Genomic DNA, 13915 nt, shown 5'->3' on the forward strand with positions numbered 1-13915 from the left:
GACTTCTCCAAAGGGCTCAGCAACTCTAGGCCACATAACCTCCTGAGCAGGGAGATTAATGAGACCAGTGGAGGACAGAAAGCCAATCGGTGCATTTGCTGTAAAGAGGAGGGTCATTAGAAAGGGGAGACATCCCTGATGCTTCCGAGGGAAGCCACATGGTCAAGCAAGGCCTGGACCCATCCTAAGGTAAATGGCACTAGCAGAACTGAGAAGCTGCTATGAAGTTCCCCGAGGACTCCCAGGGAAACTCAGCTGACTGTTGACAATAGATAAGAACAAAAGTCAGTTTGACTTGCTTCATCTTAAACACTTACCAAAGATAGTTAAAGCCAAAGCACAGCTGGTCCTAGACATTTTAAATGATAATAATAGTTAAATGTAACTTCCAAAAATAAGTAAACTAGAGGCTACAAAAGAGATTCTCAGACAGGAATGCCTGATAACTATTAAAAGGAACTGCCAGAGTAGTTTTTAGTTTAAGGCCCACAGATATTCCTAACCTACACAGGTAGGCTTGGTGTTTGCTAGTATGGTTATCCAGCCCTAAGTAGCAAAATTAAAGGTTTCTCTATTAGACATAGGTCATACTAGTAAAAAGGACATCTGTAAACCTAAATGTTTGTTGTTGTGTTTACATCCCTGACATTTCTGGCAAGGTGACAAATATCCTTAAAGATTTACATGCTTAGATAGAAGCCATGTCCTCAGCAACTTTGTCGTGGAAACAATATCTTAGCTTCTGGTTCTTGGTACTTCCTGGTGGAAAACATTGTTAGTCTCTGTCTTGGCCATTATACTCATTGGCACATTCCTGTGCTGTGATATTTATTGCTGCATCAATATGGTTCCAGTAAATTAATGAATTCTTGTTTCTCTTATAGACCACCTATCCCTCGAATGGCCCTCCAGCCTAATACTTCTCAATTGGACTTTTATCATGGACCACTCGATAGACCCGATTATTAAAGGGGGACTCCAAACTGCTTGCCCCACACCGTCCCTTTTCAGCCTGAAGAAGCCAGAAAGATTCTCTTCACCCCCCCCCCTTCCTTACAGCAGTGAGGAGTTCCCAAATTAGAGGGGGGAATAAAGCCAGATTTTAAGTTAGGTAGTCAGTGTAGTTAGATAAATCGGGGTCAAATACCGAGTGAAATCTAAAATGGAGGCCATGCTGAAAATGATTCCAGGGAACGCAAAACAACTCATGAAATGTAAAACCCTTCAATAATTGTGATGCATTACTTTTAAGATTAAAAGTAGTCAGAAAAAGGAGTGGGGAATGTAAGGGTAAAAGAAATTGAAGTTAAAGCGTAAAAGTTAAAGGGTAAAAGACCAGGTGTTGTAAAGTTTCTAAGCTGCAAGGTCTGAGTTAAATTTCTGTAGCTGTTAAGACAATGCTTGGAACTGCCCAGTAATAAGGGCTCTGTGTGGTCCCACATAGGCATTGCAGGGCCTGGACCAATCAGTTTAAATGTAACCCCCTCCTTAGGAATGACCTATCACTCCAGCCTGACCTGTTCCCGCCAATGAATGAACCAATCATGTTTAGGAGTTGTTATTCAATTTTCCCGAGCCTAATGATGATTTGTTCTGATGTATACAAAGCCCTCCGCCCTCCCCAAAAAGTGTACTTAAGCAGTGCTCAGCCCCTGCTCGGGGCTCTGGGCTGCTTTCCCTTCTTGAGTGGGCACGGAGCCCCAGCATGCTGGTTCAATAAATCCCCCCTTCTGCCAATTGCAAAAAAAAAAAAAAAAAAAAAAAAAGTCTTTGTGTGGTAAAACAAAAAGTTGTAGAATGTCTAAGTAAGTTGCAGGTTTGTGGAGGGTAAATTTCAAAAAGTTAGTGTGTAACTAAATTGGCTATATATAATTAGCACAATCAGTTACAGCTATTTATTTTTTCCCCTAAGGGCAAATATTAATGTAGTGATATAAATTAAAGTTTAATCCTCTTGTGTTAAAGTATTTCTGAAAACATTAATCTGCTCTTATCTGTCAAGATAATTTCTTGTGTCTGTTAAGAGAAACTAGTCTTAGAGAAACTAGTTTTAGAGAAACTAGTCTTAAATTTTAGAGTATTACACTACATTACAGATTCTGAATTTTTAAAAAAATTTTAAATTAAACTTAGTTAATATAAGAACATCTTTGTAATTGTGCTGCAGTTACTGGCTTCTTTGTATGCCAGATGTATTCATATCTTCCAAGTATGCAAGTCTTCAAAATGTAAAATTTAGGAGTGCATTTTACCAAGCTGTTCTTCTTTAAGCTAACGTTTAAAGTAAAGGTTTGGGATTATAAAAATTATGTTTCTTGATTCATAGCTATTATACAAACTCAATATGTTTTCGTTCTTGTTAATTTCCTTCCTTCCTTCCTCCCTCCCTTCCTTCCTTCCTTTCTAGTTGTAGATGGACACAATACCTTTATTATACTTATTTATGCTTATGTGGTGCTGAGGGTCAAACCCAGTGTCTACATGTGCTAGAAAAGCGCTCTACCACTGAGCCACAACCACAGCCCCACTCTTGGGTTTCAATTAAAGTACTATGAAAACAAGAATTTCCTTTTATATTTTACTTTTAAACTTTATAACTATTGTCTGTTAATGACTCACAAAAGTACAACTTTCAGTATAACAACTTGAGTTAATTTGAGATAATAGGCCATCGCCTATAGGATAGACAAGATGTAAGGCTAACTTCTACTACTAATACTGACCCCAATTAAATATAAGGAGTAAATAACTTTAAAGTTATACAACTAAAGTTCAAAACTAGTACTCATACTTTAAGACAAGTAAAACTTGTCTTACTTGGCTTGTTGAATATTTGAGACCAAAGTTAAGGAAGTAAAAGGGCCAAGAAAGAAAACAGCCAATATTTGGCTCTTGCTCTCTGAGGTCAGCTCAAACCCAGGGAATAAGGGGACTTTTCTAAGGGCTTTACAACTCTGGGCCACATGACCTCCCAATCAGGGGGACCAATGAGGCCATGGAGAACAGAAAGCTGACCAGTGCCCATACTGTAAAGAGGAGGGTCATTGGAGATGGAGATAGCCCTGATGCTTTCCAACAAGACCCTGACCTATCCTGGCAGATGGCACTAGAGGAGTAAGAGGCTGGTCACAAGTTCCCAAGAGTGACCCCTGAAAGAATTCAGCTGACTTTTTAAAAATTTTTATTTGTTTTTGAGAGAGAGAGAGAGAGAGAGAGAGAGAGAGAGAGAGAATTTTTTAATATTTATTTTTTTAGTTTTCGGCAGACACAACATCTTTATTTGTATGTGGTGTTGAGGATTGAACCCAGCGCCGCACGCATGCCAGGCAAGTGCACTACCGCTTGAGCCACATCCCCAGCCCTCAGCTGACTTTTAAAAATAGGTACAGCTTGGTCTTAAACACCTAGCAAAACAAGTTGTAACCAAAATATAGCCATATCTGGGCCATTTAAAAGGGAAGACAGTAGTTCTTTTAATGTAACTTAAGATGTACACTTCTGTCATTCCCACCAAGAGTAAGACTGGAGGCTATAAAAGAAGGATTCTTAGTAGTGCCTAATAACTATCAAAAGAAACTATCAGAGTCAGAAGCTTTTTTAGTCAATTTAAGGCCTACAGATCTTCCTAACGTCCTAGATAGGCAGACTTAATCCTTGTTTGCTAGTATGATTATCTGGCCCTACGTAACAGAAATAAAGGATGTCTACTAAACAGAGGATATGCCAACAGAAAGGTATTTTACAAAAATCAGATGACATTAGATATCTTAACTACATCTTATGGGGGCATCTGTGACATTTTAAAAATTAATATTATTTGCATTCCTGATAACTCTGGCAATGTAACTAATATCCTTAAGGACTTACATTCCCCAATAGAGGCCATGTCCTCACTGGCCTTGTTATGGGAACAACTTCTTAACTCTTGAACTTCCTGGTGAAAATTACTGGTTTCTCTCATCATCTTGATATTCATTGACATGTTCCACATGCTACAACATTTATTTTGTATTAATTTCATTCCAGTACTCATGTCTTCTTATTTCTCTCATAGAAGCACCCACCTCTAAGTTGACTTTACAGTCTGTTTTTTCCAAATCATGCTTGATGCCTTCACCAACCAGGGAACATTCCTAAAAAGGAAAACCCGAACGGCTTGCCCCATGTTGCCCCTTCTCAGCCTAAAGCAGCCATAGTGGTTGTTGTCTATTTCCCCTTACAGCAGTAAGGGTTCCATTATCCAAGGAGAGCATGAGATGGGGCAAAAGACAGGAAGCTGATAATCAAGGAAAAGGAAATGGGCAGATACCACTTCCTATCACCTGGTTGCTAACAACCTCCAGGGGATGAGAAGGATCACACTTTCCAACACAGGCATTCACCCCTGTGGCTCTTCCTACCTTTTAATCACCACATAACATGGGAGGAGAGGACATGAGAAGAAAGAAAACCTAAAATCATGGAGGGGCAAGATACTCCCACTCCCTGGACACCAGCCCTGGGCTCCCTTCTCTCTGGAGGGATCCCTTTCCACCCTACCCCCTATTTTAGCCCTTAAATAAAACTTATTTTCTTGCCTCGGCGTTTTGCTGTTTGCTGAGGCTGGCTTTGAACTTACGATCCTCCCGTCTCAGCCTCCTAAGCCACTAGCCAATCCTGATTTTTAAGAGTGGTTTCTGGGCCCTCACCATCTACCTAGGCATCCATACCACCTTCCCCAGGCTGTGTCTTACCCACGGCCTGGGCCCCAGAAGACGGGTCCAACCCACTCCCAGTGGGATGGTCATGCCTGCTCCAGCCTTATTCTTCTGTCAGCAAAATAATCCTTGAGAAGATCTTCCAAAATGCCCTCCAAAAGTACCACCACGTCCTCAATCCACTAAAAGTCTCAACTGTTTTAACCCTTGACTGAAGAGTGGGTGTCACTGTGCTCTAAGCCCACGTTCCAGAGGCCACCAGTCTACACTCCCAGAGTGCCTACACCTGCTAAGCACTCATCTTGTTATCTGTAGCTGGTCACGCACAGACCCTGACAGCAAGCCACGGATGTGGTACTACGTGGATTAGCCCAGAGGGCAGGAGAAGCAAACAATTTAATTAAAAAAAAAAAACATTCAGATAATTGTCCAAAGTCAAACAGTGACTATGTGAGCACCCAAACGCCGAGGGACTCTGTCTGGCTGGACTGGAGCCCGGGAAGCTCCTTCTCCTGTGGAGATTCCCCAGGCTCTCACTATGTTCCCTTACACATGGCTGAACACTGACTGGCTTACATGCTGCCCCGTCATTTGACTGACACTTGTGTCCTCCTTCGACCGTTCAACTGAGCGGCTGTTATTTTCTAATTAAAAGTCTATTATGAACCTTGACTCCTTGTTAGATATGCGACACATTCTTTTGTTTTCACTTCTGCCTGGCTACCTGGAAATGGGTGACTTCTCAGGGAGCCAGGGGGTCGTTTCCTTCAGGGTGGCCCACCATCACCCTGTCCTAAGGAGGCACGCAGTGCTCACCGCGCCCCCCACTCAGGGCTGCGTTCCCAGCCTCAGCGCGTCTCGTGACACAGACGCGTCCCAGGCATGAGACACATAAACACACAGAGCGCTCTCCAGCTGCAGCTTCTAACATTGTCATGCTGTCCAAAACTTTGATCTTTTGAGAACTGTTATGTGACCTGAGGTGAGAATGCAGTTGTATCTTTGCCATGCTGACAACCACATGTCCGAATACCGATGTGAATCCCTCTGCCTTGAAACGCCACATTTATCAAAACTAAAATCTCCAACTCATTGTCAAGTTGGGGCTCCTGTCCTGTTTCCTGGGTTATCTATTCCCCTGCAGTGCCTGTCTGTTTTAGCTAGTATAGTTTATATGTCAGGGGACAAATTAATTTTATTTTCAAGGCAAACTGTAGAATTGGCTTTAATTTCAACAATCTCATTTTAATAACAGGGTTCAATTTTCAGATTAAGTTGGTGAGAAAGGACATCTATGGACCCTGAGGCCCTAGAGGCCCAAGTGCAATCTCCCCACCACCCAGTCTTCTCCCTAGCCCTACACAGATGTCAGGAATGTTCCCCAGGGAATGTTCTGAGGACATCCCCAAGACCTTGGCTCTGTGCGGTCCCCAGCAGTGAGCTTCTCTACATTGTGTCCTGGGCTGGGCTGCAGGAGGGCAGGTCCCAATCCCCACACTTCCCACCCCAAGCAGGGGAGCTAAGGGGTCCTGGGTGGCTTCATCATCACTAGTGACCACCACAGAGTCCCCCACCATTTCACCCCCGGTCTCCCACAGGCTTCCTGATCACCTAACAAGTGCTGGCACCTCCCTCCTTCCAGGGCGCCCTCTCTGTGCTTACCTGGCCCTGTCTGTCCCCCCAGGCGGAAGGCCACTTCTCTCCCAAGAGCACGCAAAGCAGCATGGCTGGCTTTTCACTACTCAAGCCAGAAGATCTCATGCCTTTCAGGAAAACAGAACAGATGCTTCCTGAATGATGGCCCCATCGGCTCCATGGTTCACACACCTGGCTGAGACCACAAACTTCCAAACCCCCACAGAGGCCTCAGCCCTCTATGCAGGGAGCCAGAATGTTCTCTAGTGACCACCGGCAGACAACTGAGGCTCAGAGAAGACAGAGGAAGAAAAGCACATACGACAAAATGGTTCCCGACTCCACACTCTGTGCTCCTTCCACTCCATCGTCCCAAGGGGGAGGGGTTGGTTGGGGAGCGGAAGAGGAAGGAAGCCCTGGATTCACAGCCCTCTGCCAACGGAGGGGAGCATCCTGTCCAAAGGACAGCCCACCTGAATACTCCTCTCAGGTCAGCCCCAGCTCACAGACATCGGCTGGCAGGGAAGTCCTGAAAGGCGAGTGACTCACCCAGACGGAGATTCAACCAAAAGATTTTATTGGGGGGCTGCCTAAAGGGGAAGGAAAGGAGAGGCAGGGAGGAGAGGAGGAGGGCAGAGAGCATGAGCTTGCAAGGTTGTGTAGGCGACTTGGTGGGTGCTGACTGGAAGGGTGACTCAGAAACTGTGAGCGGACACTGTGTCCTGCAGGGACTGGTGGAGAGAACTTTTGAATTTGGCGCCCTTCAGAGAGGAGGGGCAGGGGTCAGGGATTGTGTGATGTTCTCGGGACCATCAGCCAAGGAGGAAACCCTCGCCAGCACCCTGTCCAGTGAGACCAGGAAGCCCTGCCCAGTGTCCGAGGCTCCTGCACATTGCCAGATGGGGCTTAGGGACCTCCAGGGAAAGCAAAGGATCCGGGCAGAGTCACGAAGACCATAGTACCCACACATGGCACCTCGTGCTCAGAGGCTGTCCCTTCATGGCCACAAGCCATCGGCACAGGCTTCACAGGCCCCCGCACCACTCATCACCCAAATCAGCGGGGAGGGAGGCGCTCAGTCATCACGCAGGTGCAATTCAGGCCCAGCTGGACGGTGCCCAGGGTGGATGGCGAGGGTGGCGGCAGCACCCTCATGAGGCCTGAGACCCCAGGAGGCCCCACAGGCCCGACGAGCAGCACTACAGGCACCTGCGCAGCGGTGGGGGCGTCAAGCAGTGGCCTAAGCGTGCTGCTTTATGTCACAGCACCAGCCAACTTCAGTTTTTGCTGAGAACAAAAGGGGAAATTTAAGGGTGTGACGCCGAGCGAGGTGGATGCTGCCAACCCCGCTGCAACCTTGGCCGGGCCCTGTGATTTGCACCCTGGGGAAGCCTGCGGCAAGCTCGCCTCCTGAACTCTTGCCTTACCAGAAAGACGGATTTTCCTGGTTTAAGAAAAGGATGATCCATTTGATATGCAGCTGTAAATAGTCTTACAAGTAAATTTAAATAATGGTTGAAAACCCATTTAAACTGCTTTTCTCTTGCTGAATTAATAAAAAGAACACAGGATTTCCTTGGTGCAGAGCTCCCCTAACTGCAAGGTCCTGAGTTCCATCCCCAGGTTATGGATGGCACAGTAGTGCCCCAAAAGCTCCCGAGCGAGACAGTGCCAGGACGTCCAGAGGGGAAGGCTGGGACCCAAGCACTGGATCAACCCTCCGCCAGCGCCGAACTGGTTGGTGACTGCAGGCAGGTAGGTGTGGCTGCAGCGTCACTGAGGGGGTGCCTTCGAGCAGAGCTCTGCTTCTTGGCTGTCAAACTGAGCAACTGCCCTCCACACACCCTTCGGTCACCATGTTCTTCTGTCTCCCTGGGGCCCAGAGCTGTGGGCTGGCTGACTGTTGACTGAACCTCTGAAATCATGAACCAACATGAGCTTTCCCTCCAAGTTGCTCTTGTTGGGTCTTGGTCACAGTGACAAAAGGCTGACTAAAACACCCCAGTCGCTCCCTCTCTCTCTCTTTCTCTCTCACACACACACACACACACACACACACACAAACAGTCCTCCCAGCCCCTCCATGACAACACAAGAAAGCTGGAGGTATCCTGATCGGGGCTTCGCTCCTGCCAGCTTGTATAAACTGGTGACCAAAACTCCTCGTGGAAAAACAAGCCCCAGGGTCAGAGTGTCCTGGGCAGATCCAGGGGCAGCCCCCAGGCACCTGGAGCAGCAATGCTGTCCCCTCCCCTCCGCCAGGCCGCTCACCTCCTCTGACATGCCTAAGCTCTGCTTTGCCACACTGGACCCTGCGGAACACCAGGGGCAATCACAGTGGTCTCCTCTGAAGGCCTCTGGATGAAGTGATGAGCTCTCTGTGTCCCTAGGAGTGGACTGTGATGATGACAGATGACCCTGACTGCAGGTGGTCTCTCTTTGAAACAGGTTTATGTGTGCACCTTCTGCCAACTGTTTATTCAAGACCCAGAGAAAGGTCCTGGCTGTCCTTTCTCTCTTGGGGTGCCATGACACCAGGCACAACATACACAAACTAGTCCAGGGCAGTGTGCAAACCAGCCCAGGCGCATTCAACTAGATCCCCCGCTACCCAATCCCAAAGTGCACCTGTCCTGGAGGATGCCTTCTGCCTTCACAGGTCTCAGGAGATGTTTCCTTTAAAGGCTGATTATTGAAAAGGAAACAAGCATGAACATCAAAGTGGAAAGCTTAAATTTTAGCCTTGAACTATTTTTTCCAAAAATTGACACATCTCCTTTGAACATAAATTAGTGTCACTGAATTGGTAAATGCAAACTCCTGAAGAATAACTCTAGAACTTATAAACCACAGTCGAGGAAAACACTTAAGAATTCCATTGGTATATTTCCTCAAAATGTTAATAAGATTAGGATTTAATCTGTTGATCATAAGATACAGTGATAGCTACATACAGAGACCTTCACGAGCTTTATAAGTTGTCTTAAAATTTCTGGTAAATACTTACCTGTCTTATAAAACTTCAGTTAAATTAGAAAAGGGGTAAGTGTCACAACAGGAATGAAAAGACGTATTTTTCTACATACCTTTGAAAACTAAAAATCCAAATGCTTATGATTTTTCCATTTGTGAAATGAACTGTACAATCCATACACTTATAAAAAAAATAGGTGATCATTTTTACGATTTACATATAAAAGAAAAATAAACTTTACGATACAATGTGATAGACTACTTCACACAAGTCTGCTCACATACAATGTATGCAATTTCTGCAATGCACAAATCCTATTCACAGGGACAAAGTCATGAAAGGCATGTGGCTTAACCTGAAGCAAACAGGGACCACTAGGGATCACAGCTGAGCCACTCAATTCAGTAGCAAAGAGACTATAAATACCTGAAGGACTGTAACCAACAGCCCCTCCCACCGCAACCCGTGTGTCCTAGGAACTGGTCAAAAATAACTGCAAGATGCAGGTGGGAGGGAGAAGCAGCAGTGCCACCACAGGGTAGATCTCCAGCACCTGCTCCTGAGCCAGGCAGCTTGGGAGCCCACGGCCGCCCCAGGGAGGGTTTGCTCTGCACCTAAAACAAGCTGTGCTGCCCTTGCTGACCCTTCTCAGCAATGCTCACGTTTGAGGCAGACTCCTCAGTGGAGGCAGAAGGACCAGGATCCAGCCCCCAGGACCTGCAAGTATAACTCCACACACAAACCCTTCCCAGAGGAACTGAAGACCTTTGTATGCATTTGCAATATTGTATTTAAGTGGAAAACTAAAAAAAAAATAAATAAATAAATAAAAATAAAAAAGTTTAAAAAAATTAATAACTTTGCTTTAAAAAGCAATTTCCAAAAAAAGTGGATAACATCAAAAAATTTTAGGCATTGTTCCGTCCTCCTAAGTCTTCTTCTTGTGGCTTCTCCTGAGGGCCTGTCTCTCAGGTGCACAAGCCTGTGCGAGGAAAAGGAAGATGCTGCTGCCTCTCACAGAAGGGCTCCTCCTACAGGGACGCGGGGCTCTGCTCATGCTGACCGGGGACGCCCAGGGCAAGGCCATGAGGAAAGCAAAGGTGTCCCTGTGGCAACTCCATACCAGAGGAGCTCTGAACAGCCACCCTGAAACCTCTCTTGTCCACTGTGAACTTGGAGGGCCAGATACACAAGCACAAGTTAACAGGGCCCAAAAAAACGACCTCATAAGGACGCCCATGCGCTCACGAAGAAGGAGGAAACAACCCGGCGTCGGCACACACCCAAGGACACGGGCTCCCGTCCACCCTGCTCAGCTGGAAATCTAAAATATAACGTGATCGTTTTCAGGCCTCATTCTATGTATCAAGTGCCCATCAAAAAGTTCATGGTGACCCTTCGTTTGGGGCCTATGCAGTAAGCCCTGACTCAAAAACCAAAATAAAGAACATCTCCTGGTGCCGACACCGCTTACCTGCATGAGAATTCTGGTGCAGGACTAAACAGGCTACAGAGAAAGAGAGAACAGGCTTGCAAAAAAACCTCCCACAAAGGTGTTCTGAAGAGCATTTATAAACAACGGGGGCTCCAGCCGGGAGGGGCACAGGCCTCCCGACACACTCTAGGTACAGGCATTTCAGAGCCCGGAAGCTTCCCGACGGCCATGCAGCCCACAGTACTTCCTCCCAACGGCCGGCCATGCAGACACAGCACTTCCTCCCTGGAATCCTCGGCATTCACCTTCGCGACGTCAAGTTGATACTGTACACCATCTTCTGGATTTTCTCTTCGTTCTTGAGAATGTTGGCCTTCACAGCACAGATCTTGTCCTGCTGGTCCTGGATCATCTGCTCCAGCTCCGCCAGCTCGACCTTCAGGGGTTCCACGGCACAGTCCGTGATACTAAGGGAACACACCAGCGCACATCAGGCTGCCCTCATTTTAGATCTGCTTCTTAACTAACCCCCAAAAGACAGCACAAGTCCACTTCTATTGCATCCAAAGAAAAAGGGTACGATCTAAATCTCTGACCCTGATGACAAGAAGGAGCAAACCACTCACGTCTGGACAAAGTTTATTTCACATTTCCGCAACCCCTGCCACGACGAAAAGAGAAGTCAAATAGGAGACTTACTAAAGGAGGCCAATGTTTCTTAAATGATGGGACTGAAGTCCTCAAATTATATACTTGCCAGAGTCCCAGGGTTGGCCAAGAGGTGCACAGCAATTTCCCCATGGACACTTAGGACCACCATCTAGACGAGTCCCTTCCTGTCAGAGGACAGGAGGCCTTGCCACAGGAAGAAGCTGGCCAGGCCAGTAGGGCCTTCTGTGCCAGCCTCTCATCTGCTGCACTAAATAATGGGAGCGAGGGAACTAACATGACCTTGGGAAAGCTGAAGTCAAAACTAACCTTCCCTTTATGGTTTGTTGTTGTTGTTTTTGGTTTTTGGTACTAAGGACTGAACCCAGAGGCACTTAACCACTGAGCCGCATCCCCAGCCCATTTTATTTTTTATTTTTTGAGACAGGGTCTTGGCTCAGTTGCACAGCCTGGCTTTGAACTTGCAACCCTTCTGCCTCTACCTCCTGAGCAGCTGGGATTATAGATGTGTACCACCATGTCCAGCCCATTTTTTTTTTAATATATATATTTTAGTTCTTGATGGGCCTTTATTTTATTCATTTATCTATATGTGGTGCTAAGAATGGAACCCAGTTTCTCACATATGGTAGAGCAAGTTGTCTACTACTGGGCCTCAACCCTAGCCCCCCTTTAGGTTTTTAAAGCATAAAATATAAACTAAAATATACAACAAAGAAGAGCAATAGTTTTCTATCATAACAAAATCAGGTTTTGTAAGGAAGAACTGTCAAGAATGTTTTTTTCAAATACTTTAAATCAAAATGTAGGGGCTAGGGCTGGGGCTCAGTGGTAGCACACTCGCCTGGCACCGCATTCAATTCTCAGCACCGCATGTAAATAGCCTGTGCTCCCTCTCCAGGCTCCTCCCTCCTCTGCCCTCTCCAGGCCCCTCCCTCCCCTGCTCCCTCTGCAGGCCCTTCCCTCCCCTGCTCCCTCTGCAGGCCCCTCCCTCCTCTGCCCCCTCTTCAGGCCCCTCCCTCCTCTGCCCCCTCTGCAGGCTCCTCCCCACCTCTGCTCCTTCTGCAGGGCCTCTGCATGCTGCTTGTTCTCCGCGTGCCACAGCTGCAGTTCGTTCTGCATGGCGTCCACGTCTTCCTGGATGTAGTCCATAATCTTTCCCAGAGGAAGCGCGCTCTTACACAAGGTCTGAATGGACACTCGGAGCTTCTCGATCTCCTTGGAAACAATATCCTTCTCCTTCTTCCACGCCCACTCAAAGACAAAGGATTTCTCCTACAGTCAGGGAAGCCAGGAAAAGAAAGAAGTATCCTGAGTTGTAGGCAGGAGGGGGGCCGCTGGGCACACCACCACCGGGCTGGACAGATGGGCACAGAATAGTGACTGTGCTGGCTGGGGACCGTATCACTCCTAGGACACAGGGACCAACACAGCCAAAAGAGTAGATGTGAGGTGGCAGGCTCCATGGGAGCACCCAAGACAGGAAGGGACCAAACCTTCCCTTCTCAAAGGGAATGTGGGTCTGTCTGCACCTGTAAATTAAAATATCTACTCTAAAAAAGTTGCAAAATATTTGCAAATCATAGTCTTAAAAAAAGCCTGTATCTGGGCTGGGGTTGTGGCTCAGTGGTAGAGCGCTCGCCTAGCATGTGCAGGGGCCTAGCACGTGCGGGGCCCTGGGTTCAATCCTCAGCACCACATAAAAATAAAATAAAGATATTGTGTCCATCTACAACTAAAAAATAAACTATTTTTTTTTTTTAAAGAGAGAGTGAGAGAGATAGAGGTAGAGAGAGAGAGAATTTTTTAATATTTATTTTTTAGTATTTGGCGGACACAACATCTTTGTTTGTATGTGGTGCTGAGGATCGAACCTGGGCCGCATGCATGCCAGGCGAGCGCGCTACCGCTTGAGCCACATCCCAGCCCCAAAAAATAAACTATTTTTTTAAAAAAGCATGTATCTAATATCTGGAATATGCAGAGCACTCTCAAAACCCAATGGCAAAAAGGTAAACAAACGAGTCAGAAAATGGGCAATGCCAGATATTTCACTGAAGAGCACATGCAGACAACTGTTCAAAGCCATCAGCTGCGGAGGACATCCAAGTTCAAGGCCAATGAGATTCCTATACAACCACCACAACGGCTGATTGAAAACTGACAGCACGTCTGAGACGCTGGTCAGGAGAAATGACATTCCCGCTTGCTGCTGGGGGCATGGAACAGCACAACCAGCTGGAAAGCGCTTGGCAGCTTCTGAAAAACTAAATGTGCAGCTACCATATGCTCTAGCGACCGTCCTCCTAGGGGTTCAGCCAGAGCCATGACACCCTCTGTACACCCAGCCCAGACGCCCTGCAGGGGGTCAAGTGAACTGTGGAACACCATGGAATGCACCAGCAAGACAGGAAGGAACTTGGCAGGGAGCCAGCAGGACAGCCCTGAGGAGTCCACTGGGTGAGGAGGGTCCTGAGACACTCCACGGCCCTGCACACCCCAGGC

At 46.8% G+C, this 13915-nt stretch overlaps 1 protein-coding gene across 6 annotated transcripts in view; it reads right to left on the bottom strand.

The window, feature by feature from the left end:
* Positions 1-9198: 9198 nt before the first annotated feature.
* Traf3ip1 (TRAF3 interacting protein 1) overlaps positions 9199-13915 on the bottom strand; it is a 48801-nt gene continuing 44084 nt past the window's right edge. For all 6 annotated transcript variants that reach the window (XM_046456935.2, XM_058583298.1, XM_046456934.2 and 3 more), the window contains 2 exons: positions 12462-12685; positions 9199-11208 (listed from right to left, as the gene is read on the bottom strand). In XM_046456935.2, coding sequence (XP_046312891.1) covers positions 11043-11208; positions 12462-12685 — 390 coding nt within the window. In that variant the 3' untranslated portion in view covers positions 9199-11042. The remainder of the gene's footprint in view (positions 11209-12461; positions 12686-13915) is intronic.

This window comes from Marmota monax, unplaced genomic scaffold, assembly GCF_021218885.2.
Source record: "Marmota monax isolate L192 unplaced genomic scaffold, Marmota_monax_Labrador192_F-V1.1 WCK01_AAM20220418_F8-fsc00230, whole genome shotgun sequence".
Lineage (NCBI taxonomy): Eukaryota > Metazoa > Chordata > Mammalia > Rodentia > Sciuridae > Marmota > Marmota monax.